This window comes from Candoia aspera, chromosome 8 (genome assembly GCF_035149785.1).
Source record: "Candoia aspera isolate rCanAsp1 chromosome 8, rCanAsp1.hap2, whole genome shotgun sequence".
NCBI lineage: Eukaryota > Metazoa > Chordata > Lepidosauria > Squamata > Boidae > Candoia > Candoia aspera.
The window spans coordinates 57,363,520-57,378,334 of record NC_086160.1 but is presented as its reverse complement, the minus strand read 5'-3'; the positions used below and the strand labels follow the sequence as shown (position 1 = coordinate 57,378,334).

Below are 14,815 nucleotides of genomic sequence, written 5' to 3'. Positions count from 1 at the left end.
ATGTATAGCAGAGCAAACACCAGTATTCAAATTAGAACCTTGGTCTTTTTCCCCAAGCAAGACTCTTCTAACCTGATACAATAGGCAATCAACAGAAGAAATCGTTTTAATACATATTTTACAAAGCCAGCAAGGGAAGAGCAGAACATAAAATTGTCAGGGCTGATTTGAGCACATCAGGACTCAAAGGAAACAGATGTTTCCAGATTTTATCTAGAGCATCTATAACATTAAGGGTTTGCCTGCAACATATTCAAAACAATCCATTCATTTCCAGACTCTGAAGGAAAATCACAATTCAGCAGAACATAAAGCCAACTGTCAGCTCTCTTTAGATTTCATAAGGAAAAGAACTGGTACTTACAGCAACAACAATTTCTCTGATATTATCAACATAAAGCGTCACATAATCTTTGAAATAAATATTCAACTGTGCACTTGGAATGGAGAACCAGTTGGTGGAAAGTGCAGCTTCATTTTCATTGTTCCCACTCCATAAAACAATGGATGGGTAATATTTCAGTCGCTTTACCTGGAAAGAACAGAACTTCTTTCAACTTCAGACAAAAGTATTGCTATGAAAAAGCAAAAGTATTTATATGAAAAAGTAAAAGTATTTGTGTGAAAAAGCAAAGTCAGAAAAGACAAAGTAACACTCCCAAGACTGGCTTCTTCCAATGCACTAGGATTGCAACTCCTGGAAATCACAGCAAGCATGGCCAAAAGCTACCCTAAAAGACAAAGGACATTGATGAAAAAACCCACACAATTTTACCCATGTCTTAATGCATCTGGAAGTGTGACATAGTGTAAAAGGAAGCTGTTCTTCAAATTCTGGAAGTGACTTGTGTTTTAAAGGCTCCAGAGAAGAAGAATCCAGTCCCATCACACAGCTTCTGTTTTTTTTTTTTTAATTAAAATAATTATTTTTTTAAAATAGTGGTAGAATTGCCCAATGGTGCCCAGTTACTTCTCTTGAACCTGCTAGCTAGGCTTATCTCTGATAGAAGAAATAAACAGGGCATTCAATTTTCTGAAGTTTTCATCAGCAGAATGGAAGTTTCCAAAACTACTTCCTGTTCAAGGACTGGATGAGTCCATGCCTTCTTCCATTAAGGCAAATAGGAATTATCTGAGCCAGATATGTGTAGAAGTGTTGGGAGCATGAATATCAACTCTTTTAATGTGCAGCCAGCAACAAAAGAGTGTTTTCTTTTGCTTTTTTAGAGAGATCGGGGGATATTTCATGTGGCTGCAACATCTGTAAGCATATAATGCATACAACTTGGCCCCTTTGCGTGCAGAGATTGCCATGCTCTCTGCTCCACCTTGGAGGGAGCGGGCTATTAGATTCTTCTAATTAAACAAAAAATGGAAAGCTAGTTTGCTGCAGAGTAAAGTACCAGCCCCAAACATGATCTCTATTTCCAGCAATACCTCTGGGCCTTCCTTAGATTTCAGAGACATTCTTAGAAAATAAAATGATGGTGACTGGAGCAAAGTACTTTGTTGCAAGGTGGAAATATAAAGGCACACTACAGTGATGCAGGGCATGGGTGGGGGGAAGAAGAGCTGGTGATAAATGGGCAAGTTTTCAGTAATTGGATAATGTGTGATTGGCTACAGTGACAATGGCAGCCGTTACATGAGAGTACTGAAAGAGTAATCTCACAAATGTTCCCACAGGGACAAAAAATTAGGAACCTCCTGCCATACAGATTATACTGTATATCTCCAAGAGTGGCTCAGACAATGTGGACTTCTGAGTCATCACCATATAACACTCATTTTCAAAATGATCAGTACATTCTTCTCCTTTAGGTAAATACATAAAACCTTAATAGGTTTCTCCCTTTAAAAATATGGTAACTGCTGTGCTTCCTATTTCCAGTCCTGGGAACAGAAAGGATAGGAGAATCTCTCTCAGCTCAATGCAAAAAGGACTCTGTTTATTCAAGCCACAAAGGGAAAAGGCAACTGAGACTTGCTTCTGATAAACCTGGCCTGAAAATAACCCAGAGATTTCAAATAAATTTTACCAGCAACAAGCACCTGTTTCTGAAGACTTTAGAACAGAATTCAAACAGGAATATATTTTACAGTCCAATTCAGTGAATAGTTTATAGCAGTGTTTCTCAACCTTGGCAACTTTAAGACTGTGGACTTAAACTCCCAGAATTCCCCAGCCAGCCATGGGAACTGAAGCCCATACATCTTAAAGTTGCCATGGTTGAGAAACACTGGTTTATAGGATCCATGTGGAAGCTTTGAGTCCTGCTCCTTTGCTGGAATTTGTACCAGTGTTGGTCTTGGCAGCAGTAAGGCACCACAGAAATGGTCTCTTCTTCATAATGCATCCAAAACTATGAATCCAAGCAACTATTCAGTGATGGAATTGGCTGGAGTCCAGAGGTGGTAGTGATGAAAGGGCCAGTCCTACCAGCTCAAAATTATACTGGCCCACTTTCAATTTTTCAAACAGATTATTAAACAATCAACCACACAAGTTAATCAATGAACACATTTCTATATGAAAGGCAGTCCACAATCACATTAATATACAGTGTACTTCCTTTGAGGAAAGGAAGCACCCATTCTCTTTTTTCTCCATCTCTTGGGCACACACAATAATCCAATGCATTAAATCCCTCACCCCCATGTCTGTCTCAGTCTCTCTCTCCCTCCCTCCACATCCTTTCTGTTTTCCTCCTTCTTGGCACATATCCCTGTAAAATAACTAAGAGGTTTTAAAAGTGGAAGCTTTTAGAATGCTGTGAATATGGAGAATATTCAACATATGAGGAAAAGAGGATTAATGGGCTACAACACACTTCTTGGTCCATGTGGGAATTGGGCTTTTTTTTTTTTAAGTATCCTATGGAAGCTTCATGGGGATTGTAAGGATGTGATGCACAAGATGGAGAGACCCTGGGCTGTATCCAACCCACAAACAGGAGTTGCCTACCTCTGACATAAGTGTTCTGGGAAAGAGCTTTCAAGAATGCTACTCCACTCTTTCAATCACCCAGTTTCATATCATAGCTTGCCATGTGGACAGTTAGCCAAGTTAGATAGAAAGTTTGCATACCACCATTAACATCTTCCAATGCATCGTGGGAAGGAAGGGAGCAGTGGAGTAACAGTAGAATTAGCCTGCTCGGAGCAAGATAAATTTACTGATGTGCCTTCAGCTGACATGAATGTTTACTTCTTTGTGATCTTGATCCTCATGGACAGAATAACATACCTGATGAGTAATTTCTGCTCTTACTGAGTCTAAGAAGCACTGGTTGGATGGATAAAGGGCACACGCAAACATAAAGTCTTGCCAAATCTAGAGAAATTAGACAAAAAATGGAAGATCAACAACCAGTTTTTTCCTATAAATACAAAAGATATTTTCCATCATATCAGTGATTCCAACCTGGCATTTATAAAATGTATTGGTCTACAATTCCCATCAAGGGCATGCTGACTAGGGATTATGGAGGCTGTTATGTCATAGATCTGGAGGGCATTGCGTCAAGAAAGATAGTCTTAACTGTTACCTTTTTAAAATAACACACAGTCATAAATATATTTTCTTCCTCCAAATCACAATTAAAGCTAAGATCCTGCACACACTTTCTTGAAAATATGCCCCACTGAATATAGAGCTTGCTTCTCATTGGCATGTACAGCACTTCAGTTTTGCAGTACAGAAAATATAATAAAGGCACAATAAAAGTTTGTTGTAGCCCAATGAAATTGGGGTGATCTGGAGAGAAGGTAGCATTATAAAGCAGAAAAAAATAATATACAGTAATATAAAATAAGTTCGAAAAAAGTATGGCCTAACTGTTGTCAAACATCCTACTGATGTTATACTCTTTAGCCAAAACACCACAAAGTAAATATGGTTTGTTTCCCCAACAGGCAGTTAGGTAGAATACCAAGATAAATAAAAAGGGCTAGGGCAGCATTTCCCAACTTGGTGTCCTCCAAATGTCTGGAAATTATAACTCCCAGATTTCTCCATATTCACAGGAGCTGAAGTTCAACACATCTGCAGGAAACAAGGTAACAAAGCACTGTGTTGAGGCTTACTTTCTAAGGAAGCCAAACATTCAGAAAATGGGCAACAGCTTGTGAGGTGATTCCTAGTACTCCTTCTTTGGAATAAATTGTTCCTCATATAAGGTGCAAATGATCAGCAAGTTATTTTTTTAACTAGAAACAGCAAAAATAGTTATCCCCACACAGAGACACACCTAGATAATACTCTGAAATAATTGAAACTTCACGTAATCAGGTATGGAATTTGCATGGAAAGATGATGGGGTTTGATACTCAAAACAGATCCTTAGGCTCTGAATTCTTTAATCTGAACTGTATACTTTCTGCACCAGGTTCGGTCTTGCTAGTGGGAAGAACCAGAGGAGGGTGAAAGCAAGTAAAATAATTGCATTTGGATGTTATCCAAAGAGCCCAAGGTGGGAGCTCCAATTTCATCTGGCTACATCATTAATCAGAATCTAAGAAAATGAACTTATAACTTATAACTCAGGGTTACACAGGTACTATTTCTCTGCAATTTCAAGCAGGTGTCTTCCTCCTAATCATACTTCTGTTTGTATACACCCTTCATTTAAAAAAAAATGGGTTTTGAAACTTTCTGTGCTTGGTCTCAAGCCAGGACTCCGTATGTTTTTTTTTTAAAGTATTACTTGCTTTCTAAAGTAAGAAATTTCAGAATAGTCCAAAGCTCTCAATTATCTTCTGGCGCCTAAACTATATTTTACAGCATTTGGACCTTGACATACCTCAAAGGACAGAAAGAACCATCACAGTGAGCATTTAGTAATAATATAGGTTAGAAGTAGATACCATACATGGCAGCAAGAGGACCAAAAGCAAACGGGAACCATGAACAGTTCGTGTTTCTCATTTCCCTACTTCTGCATTTTTCTGCTCAGTTACTTTTGATTTCATTTCTTTGCATTTTCCAGCATACAGTAGGGAGGCAAGTGAACTGTTGAAGTGTGCAGTCTTTACCCATGAGCATAGATTCAGTAAACTAAAAACACCAGTGTTTTCTGTTTCCTCAGCATACTCACAAACTGCTCTGCAGGAGAAGAGTATATTCACCAATCTGGCTAGGCATCCCCACACTGGTGCATTGGTCACGCAGTGCTAGATTTTAGATCTGCTTCAGTGGAATTTGCCTTCCATTCCATGGCTTGAGCTGTTACCTGTGGTTTTACTACAGGGATGGGCAATCTCTGTGCATCCAAGGGCTACACTTAATTTATAGAGAAAATACTATGTATGCTGCTACTTTTGAGGTCAGTTGCTGCTAGCACGTGCTGATTTGGGGGGTTTACCATGATTCCTAGTTCATCACAGATCTTATAGAACTCATCTTGCTCATATATGCCTCCTCCCCAAACTCGAAGTGTGTTCATATTGGCATCAACCGCTGACTGCAGTAAGAGCCGTAACCTATCAAGAAGAAGTGGAAGTTCAGTCTTACTGAGCAGCAAATGCATACCCCATAGAAAAGCATAAGGAAGTAGCAAATATTTCATTTGAAAGCATGCACATAATTCAATAGTGATCTTGCTTTGTACATTTTAGCACTGAATTATTCCATGAGCAACACTGAACTGAAGGGAGCTACTCAGCTATTATATTTTCTTGGTGTTGGCATAAGCTAATAGTGAATCAATCTTTGCAAGCTGCTATTTCCATTCCTTTTTCAAAGGAGAAGCAGCACCAGCATGCAAACAGGGGGGGGGGGGGGAAATCAGCCACTTTTCAGTTCCCAGTCCTTCAAAAGATCTTTTGTTTTAGTCACTGTGTTCCTTCCTCCTTTATGAACTCTGTAATATATCTTATTATTTCTAGACTGTCAGAATTATTTCTTCCATTAGAAATGAATATTAACATTTCCACAAAACTGTTTCAAAATTCTCCAATCCTCAGTCAAGTAGTTGTCTACATAGACCAATTTCCTATAGTGAACATCTAAAAAACATTCGTTCAAACTCACATTTTAGGGTTCACGTTGTCAGGAAATGAATCAGCTGGAATCCAGTTGGAACCTTTCATAAAAATGGGCAGTCCATTTATTCTGAAATAAAAACTCAAACCAGGCGAGCCAGGAATGGGTTCCTCTACCAGTTCTACTGTCCGAAAATAAACCTGGGGAAAATGAAAATTTGGACACGTTTCACAGAAAATTTTAGCTTTAAGATGCATGATTTGGATATTTTCCTCCCCAACACCACCATGTGAAATATAATGCGACCTTGCTGCAAGATTTCTTAAAATAAAACATGAGGCTGGATTAAATTAGAATCAGTTGGAGAAGGAACCTGAAACTAGACCAGTGTTTCTCAACCTTGGCAACTTTAAGATGTATAGACTTCAACTCCCAGAATTCCCCACCCAGCTGGGGAATTCTAGGAGTTGGAGTCCACACATCTTAAAGTTGCCACGGTTGAGAAACACTGAACTAGACATTGCTAGAAAATTCTCATGTTCCTGCTGGATTCCTGATTCTTTTTCAACACATTTTTGCTGTGAGCATCCATGCAGTCTGTTTATGATTACTGACATGGTAACGTAATGAATCAACTAGACTACATCTTTATTACAATCAAACTATATTCACAGAGAAAGTACAGAAATCTTAGCCCAGATTTAAAAGGGTCCCAAATCTTTTCTCCAGCACTACTTCTGACTGGAATTACAGATCAAAGAAAAGAGGGGAAAAACTCAGTTTAGCTATGGAAACAAGTGACCTAACATTTTTGCTGACAACTTTAAAGGAGAAGCTGGGTAAATTTGAGGTTATTCCTATTCCCTATACAGTAAGTTCCTGAATTACAGCCTTCTTCAAGCCTTTACCCTCCAAGTGGGTTGGGTTACCATTTCTATAATCCTCAGTCAGCAAAGACATTGGCTGTGTATGATGAGAATGGCAGCCAACACATCTGGAAGGCAATGCCTTGAGAAGGCAAGCTAATTTGGGGAGGCTATTCCCTATAGCTCACACTCCACCCCCAAGGCATAACCATTCAAGAGTAAAGAACCAAACACACCATGGAGTAAAAAAGGTATTACTACTTTAACAGGCACTATAGAAATAAATCACTCTGTGGCAACAAGATGCTGCCGGTCACAACAGCAATAGTGAAACAACCATTTTATAGTATTTTTATATGTTAATGTGCTTCTGCCTTTCCTTTAATGTTATTGCCCAAAGTGTCAATAAATAACATAAAATAACATCAAATGGGAAAGGGGGATATAAATTGAATACATTTTTAACCCATCCACTCCCAATTGCAGGCTCAATTCAAGACCAGCCTTCCTCAATCTGCTGTTTTCTAGATGTGCTGGATCAGAACTGTGATGAAAGGAAGGCTTTGCTGGCTTTAGATAAGGATGGGTATAGTCCAGCACACCTAGAGGCTGTCAGGTTGGCCTATACAAAAAATAACAAGAACACTTCCTTCTGATACATAAAAAAGAGTTTCATTTCAGTAAGGAAACTTTTATTTGTGAACATGAAATGAAGGCTGCACTTTTGCCATGCTTAGACCATATTAGATAGGATTAATTCTGCCCAGTATACTCAAAGCAATGCCTTCTGCACTGAGCTGTTTGGTGTAGGCATAAAATATGCAGGTTTTTCAAGTTTAAAGCTGGAAGGACAGGATATCAAATAAGAGAGTGGAGCCAGAAAAAAGAAAGGGTCAGGGTCAAGACCAAAACTAGCTTTAATTTATATCTATTCATTAATCCTTTTATTAAAAATCACTACAGTATTCTGTGACAACCTCTAGAGGTAGTTCCAGTGGTTGCATGCAATGCTTTCAGGGACCATATTCTGAGTGAGTAACCTGGTAGTCATATGCAGTTTTCCACTATGTCTTTATGGCCCATGGAGCCATTCAGGAGACCTGCCTGATTTTCTTGTTGACCTCTTATTGGCCTGATCAGATGTTCTGCAAGAAACAAAGTGATGAATTTCCAGAACCCTAACAATTTTCAGATCTGTCACAAGGAGGAGGAAGACTATTTGCTTCCTCCTTCCTTCCAGGGACACCACTGATATTGCTGGACAGACGGGGAATGAATTAATGTCCAATCTGACATCCAATGTGGCCATCAATCCATAACTTTATTTTTAACACAGATAGGTTGCCAAATGAAAATATTAAAATGTACAGTGGAATATCTCAGCAACATCTGGACAATATGTTAATAGTATGTGTATAATATAGAGAAAGGGGTACAGTTCGGGCTCCACTCATCCACTTAAGCATTAGAAGAGCCAAAATCTTGCAAGGTGTAATGGTCCTTTGACCATTATCAAAGCACAATGTATGAACCCAGTCACAGAGGCTACAGAAGAGAAAAGACAATTTTATGTTATATGTCATGCTAAGTAGAAGATCTTACATACCTTCCAAAGTTTTGTGATCTTATATTCTCCCTGCATAATGAACATTGCTTTCATGCTGTATCCAGTCTGGTTTCCATGGCCAAATGGCCACCAAAGTTCCACTGGCACATTCTTTATACCCCAGGGAAAGAAAGAAATATATCAGGACGAAAGTCTAGACAGAACTTCATTCAGCTCATAGAGAACTGCTCCTTGAACAAACAACATCCTTAAATTTTCCTTGAATGATGGACTAAGAGCAAACAATGTGACAAAGCAACCCTTCCAGAGGACCCAGCTATCTGCAGTAGGTATTAGTGATGAAAGAATTTCATTTTTTAGTCAGGTTTATAAGTAATTTAAATTTTAGATATAAAAAAAAAACAAATGTACAAGGGCATCACCTAGAATGTATCCAGTTATGCTCATGATCAATTCAAAACTTCCTCCATCAAACCCTTACATGATTGGTGACCATTATTCACTTCAGTTTGGGAAAATCCAATCTAGGTCAATATTCAGAACAGACATTATCCAGACTTATTTGGGAGACAAAGGAAGAAACTCATTGTCAGGATGTATGTAGCATTGGCTCATCCTAACAACACTTAACAATGTTTCCTACATTCCTTAAAATAGATAACCAAATGTGGGTATAGTTGGCACCACTAACAACATGATTTCTCAGGATAAAGCAGAATGAAAAATCCCTGGTCTCCAGCCACAAAAATATTGCCATAGAACCCTTGCCTCTGAACTAGGTGATCAATGCAGCCAGCTGGCCAGTGGGGAAAAATCTCTGGGCTTCTTGCTGCCATTAGGACCAGTCATAAAGTAATCTATTGTCTGCTGGCAACTGGTTGACTGAGAACCAATGGTTGGTTTCCTGCTGCTAAAGGCAACAGGAAACCAACAAACTGAAATGGGGTCCACTGGGAGAAGAGAAAAAAACTTATTGCTTTCATCTTTATTCCGGCAACTCTCAAACTTGAGCTAGATTTTAGCTTCAGGGGGGCAAGTTCCTCTTATTTTATTTATTTTCTATCCCACCTTTATTATTTTTATAAATAACTCAAGGCGGCAAACAAACCTAATATTCCTTCCTCCTATTTTCTGCACAACAACAACCCTGTGAGGTGAGTTGGACTGAGAGAGAGGGACTGGCCAAGGTCACCCAGCCAGCTTTTATGCCTAAGGCGGGACTAGAACTTTCAGTCTCCTTAACCACTAGACCAACCTGGCTACTGTAACAGCATTTCAACCCAGTTTAATTGTCCCTCCTTTGATCACTTGGCACTGTGAATAATACACTCCATGATGGGGATCTGGAAATGTATATTAGCAGCAAAGAAAGATGTATCAAAAAATCAAACATGATTTTCTTCTTCCATTACTCTATCCTGCCTCACTAGTTCCCATCTGAAGTAATTTTAGAATGGTGAGGAAGGGTTCAGAGAATTTCAAGAAGGAATATGATAAGGGTTAGGTTGGGGTTTGGTAAGGTGCTGGCCTAGAAACCAGGAGACTGTGAGTTCTAGGCATTCCTTAGGCATGAAATCTGGCTGGATGACTTTGGGCCAGTCACTCACTCTCAACCCAACCCACCTCACAGTGCTGTTGTGGGAAAAAATAGGAGGCAGTATTGGCTATGTTGACCACCGAGAGAGAGAGATAAAGGGGAGGAATAATAATAATAGCTAAATACCATAAGCAAAGGCATGAGTGCCCCATTAAAAAATAATCTTCTCCAAATCTCACATTCTTGCCTACTGAGATCTTAAGTGTAAATTCATCTTACAAGATTCTGACCATTAAAAATAACTAAAGTACTGTATGTAAAAAATCATTTCAATATGGGTGTCCTTAAAAGTGAAGGATGCCACAGGCACTACATTGTTAACACCTGGACTACACTGTCTGAGGTCCTCACACAGCACTACACAAGACCACTGTTGTCAGCCTTCTGGGGAGCATGCAACTCATTCTATTAAAAGTCCCAACCTCTTACTGATATCATAAGAAATCATCCTGCAACATTTCAACATGCAAAGCTCATTATAGGTTTCTATCCTGACATGCTTTCAAAACTATTTTGATAGGACCTGCATAGAAATTCCCAGAGGACTCACCTGACCCTGTTCACAAACTATTACTGTAGCATTCCCTTAATCTAGGGCCCTCCAGATAGGTCAGGGGGCATCAAAATCCTTAGGTGGCATAACTTTTGACTATCAGTGGATCAATTCCACCCCTTTTTATTAGTATAACATTTGACAGTGACCACTGTTTATTTAATGCAGTTGTTTGTTTTAGGTAGAAGCATTAGCCCCTTTTAGGTAAAGTAAATCCTGATGCAAAATTTTAACCATGAAAAAGTTACGAGGTATGCATGAACATTCAAATGAATAGATGTTGAACATGTGAATGCTCAATTGTCTGGGTATTTCACAGACAGCAACTAGGGAGGAAACATTTAAACAATCCAGTTTGTTGTGTCTATTACCAAGGCATAGCTCAGCAGAGCCACTAATGCTTTACCTTTCATTATCTGGGATTACATCAAGCAGGAAGCATGCAAGGGTACATGAATTCTTAGCAGAGAGCACAAAGCATTACTAATATGCCTCTTTTCCTCCGCAGTGTAAAGCAGAGAATGGCATAGAAGCAAAGGCACTGCTAGAGCATAGCCATTGGCTGTTAGTGATGTCACATCCCCACTCAACCATTTGCTACTCCTTTGCTGGAAAGCACCATGTGCATTCAACTTGGGTAAGGGGTGCGGGGGGAGAGAGAGATTGAGATTTACTGTTTTAGGGGGGCACAAATGGTTTGAGCAACCTTGTCTTTGGAACACTTCCCAGGAATAAATTGTTGTTGCTTTAAAAAGTATGCGTTCTGTGATTTAATACATTAAATACACACAGCAACATAAACTGCAGGTACAGATTATCTACATTATATAAAAGTTCGCTTCTGAGTGCTTCATCACAAGAGCATAAAAACAAGGGATCAGGGAAGATGGGTCTGATGAGCTGGAACAATAATTGTGTGACTGTAATCACAGGGCCCATCTGTAAATGCTGAATGGTTTTAAATCTGTTCTGTTGAATGGGACTTCTGAAACAAATTGGTTTCTCCTATTCTGCAACTCTTGATGAAGGTTTTTTTGCTGCCAGGAATGAGAAATCATTACTTACAATTAGGCATAGTCTGACAACCAAACCATAGGTTAAACTAAACTGTGACTAAAGAAAATCACTGTAAGTGACATGAAGTCATGTATTGTCCAAACTGAAATAGAGGGGTTTATGTGTGGTTTATTTTCCCAGCTGCCCTCTGGGCATTAGAGGAGGCTGGAACAGCTGCAAAATGGGTCAATTCCAGCTGCAATATATTCTTTTGCTTCCTCTTTTTTCATGCCCTCCCCTTGGGAGGGTAAAAAGCTGGAATCAGGATATGAATGAATGGAGAGTCTCTGTCTTGGTCCAATAATGATCAGAACCCTGCAGTGTTACTGTTTGCTTCTATTATACCAAACCATTGAAAAAGAGCTGGCCACTACAAAGGTGGCTGGGACACAAACCAAACCAGGAGATAATCAGTAAACTGAGCCCAACCACAGTTTAGCATGTCTTCTAGTATCTGGCTATCATGTGAAATGTAAGCAGGGATTTTTGCATCAAACACAGAGAAGAATGCAATGCGAAAGGTACAAAATGAAGAATCAGAACATCAAACATCAGCTACAACCACCTGGCAATAGCCACTTCCTTGGTCATCTATGCCAAACTGTATCTCCCCAGGCAATCACACAAGGAAGAGCTTGCAAACTGGAAAAGTGCTGGTTCTTTCCCAACTAATATTTTAAAATCAATGGGAGGATTAGAATCACAGTGAAGATGGGATATAAAATCAGTTAATGTTTGTCTGGATTGTGCTCGCTGACATGTCAAATAGTTAGCATTCTTTGTGCCTTAGTAAACCTGCATGCTTTTCCAGCATGTACAAATACGGTGCGCTGATTTTCACACAGAAGAGAACTCTCCATGTGCAGCAGACGTGGTCCTCACCTTACTGATATTTACAAGCAGTGCAATGTTGCTTTCTCCAGGAAGAAGTTGCACAGTGAACACTTGCTGGGTCCTCAGCTCAGGAATATTCACAGCCACAAAACCGGCAATTGGCTTTTTGCTGACAACATCAAACCCTGACTCTATCCGAAGACGCCATTGATGAGTGTTTCGCTCTGGACAAAAATAAAAACAAGAAGGGTTGTTGCTGGGAGACATGAAATGTGATGCTTATTTTACATATTCTGTTAGTCAGAATGGCCCTCCCTGACCTGGTACTCTCTAGGTGTGATGGACTACCATTCCCAACTTCACAGCAGATGGAGGCTGCAGGTGAACAACTATAAAACAGAGGTGCCCTACGTTTTCTTGGTCAATGAACAGACTCTGCCTTTCAATGGCTTGTTAATGGCCACACTCCAACAGTAACAGGTGAGGCCAGCACAAAACTTTTGGCCACTGCCACTGACTTCCCTCTTCAAACAACTATTGGAAAATTGGATACATACACCAAGAAACTCATCCACTGACCAGTAATGGTAGATTGACACACAGAAAATAAATGCTGCATCAAGACTATTCTAATTATAGCTGCACAGAAACAGCCTTTTAAAATCCTCTACCTAATTTGCAACTGAATGGAAGATTTCTCCAAGGAAAGAAGAAAGTCTCCAACAAGTCTTCAAGGGCAAGACCGCTACTTTGGAGTGACAATAGCATTGTCATGGGAGGAGCATGAGAACCAGGAAACCAGTAGCCTGTTGGAGAAATTATTTGCAATGAAAGAGAGGACATTCACATACTCCTCCTGGCCACCTCACCACTAAATAAGTGTAAAAGTATTGCATTTCACCAAGAGAATTTCTCAGGTATTTTCTTCTCTTTTAAAAGACACATCATAACTGGATGAGTGCAGGTAATAAAAATGCAAGGTTTTTTTCCTGCCTGGCACCAGTTGTAATTAATAACACAGATTATTCGTGCATTTCCCCCGTCTGTTATATTTGCGCTATTTTGGGGAAAGATCTTAACTTTTAGACAGCACAATCACTTCAGCAGAGCAAACAAATGCTACATTCAAGAAAAATGTGTGAAAACTTCTGTGCTGCAAGGCTGTGAAGTGAGTGAAATTATGCTGGAGAATGAATTGAATCCATTGTGTCTGAATCTGATGCGGCTTATGGATGTTTCTCTTGGTCACTCAAGTGTGCTGGACTCATCAGTGTGCTGATAACTAGTAAGAAAAGGTCCCTGCAGCATCTAAAAGAGTCTTCCAGTTCAATTCATTCATTCAAAGAGTATTCCCAGAAATAGTTCGGCCTGTCTTGATATGCCAGGATAAACTATCTGTCTCTTGCTAAAGCTCTGCTAATCACCTCTTTAGCATACAATAGGCAAACCCTATGAATCAGTAAATGCAGGAAGCATTTCTTTTAAAGCACAACAGCTCTGTGTTTCAATGTGCTCTCTTACAACAGTAAAAATACAGAAATCCAAGAAGGCCATCAACAACAACCACAGCTCCTCAGTTGATCAAATTACTTCTACTTCTGTACATGAGCCATGCTCACTTTCCCATCTACATCAAACCTTGTGCTGAACCCTTCTATCAGAGTAAGTAATATTAGCCTGTGGACACCAGTGAATCCAAGGTTCCCGCCCTCTAGAGAGAAAAGATGGGCCACAAAGAAAGACGCTGTCCATGGACACTATTCTATTATTCTGTCACTAGCACCTACTTGGCTCCATTCATCGTAATATATAGTAAATTTCAAATTCAATTATAGGGAGAAAAGAATTACATAGGGATGGATAGAGAAATGCCTTGGGACCTTCCAGATTAAACCAAATCCATCTCACCATTTTCTGTACAGCCTATGAGTCCTCATTTGTTTTGCCACGATCTAGTGATAAAGACACTAGCATTATCCCATTCTAACACTGCTAGCATGCCTTTCTGCTATGGATGGAGAATAAATAAGAAAAAAGGAGCTAAAACACTCCAGTGGAACAGAAGAGATACCCAAAGACTATAAATCTCTGCAGGAGAGATTAAAAGAATGGATATATCAAAGGAAAGAAATGGTATCAGAATTAGAGAGGAGAACACAACTCTTCACCACACCCAATATCCTGCCACTTCTGGCATACAGTTTCTCCAGTATAAAAACAAACAAACAAACAAACTGAAAGCAGAGGACAGAGCAGCCCTCAAACACCTAAAAATGGACCAAACTATTATCATCCTCCCAGCAGACAAAGGCCACACCACCGTCATTATGGATGGATCACAATATATACAAAAGACCAA

At 39.5% G+C, this 14,815-nt stretch overlaps 1 protein-coding gene across 1 annotated transcript in view; it reads right to left on the bottom strand.

Moving 5' to 3' along the window:
- Nucleotides 1-14,815, bottom strand: part of MANBA (mannosidase beta) — a 62,662-nt gene that overhangs the window by 22,335 nt on the left and 25,512 nt on the right. The window contains exons 6-11 of the mRNA XM_063310426.1: nt 12,505-12,680; nt 8,456-8,566; nt 6,032-6,183; nt 5,364-5,481; nt 3,248-3,334; nt 365-532 (exon numbers count right to left, since the gene is read on the bottom strand). Of these exons, the coding sequence (XP_063166496.1) occupies nt 365-532; nt 3,248-3,334; nt 5,364-5,481; nt 6,032-6,183; nt 8,456-8,566; nt 12,505-12,680 (812 nt within the window). The remainder of the gene's footprint in view (nt 1-364; nt 533-3,247; nt 3,335-5,363; nt 5,482-6,031; nt 6,184-8,455; nt 8,567-12,504; nt 12,681-14,815) is intronic.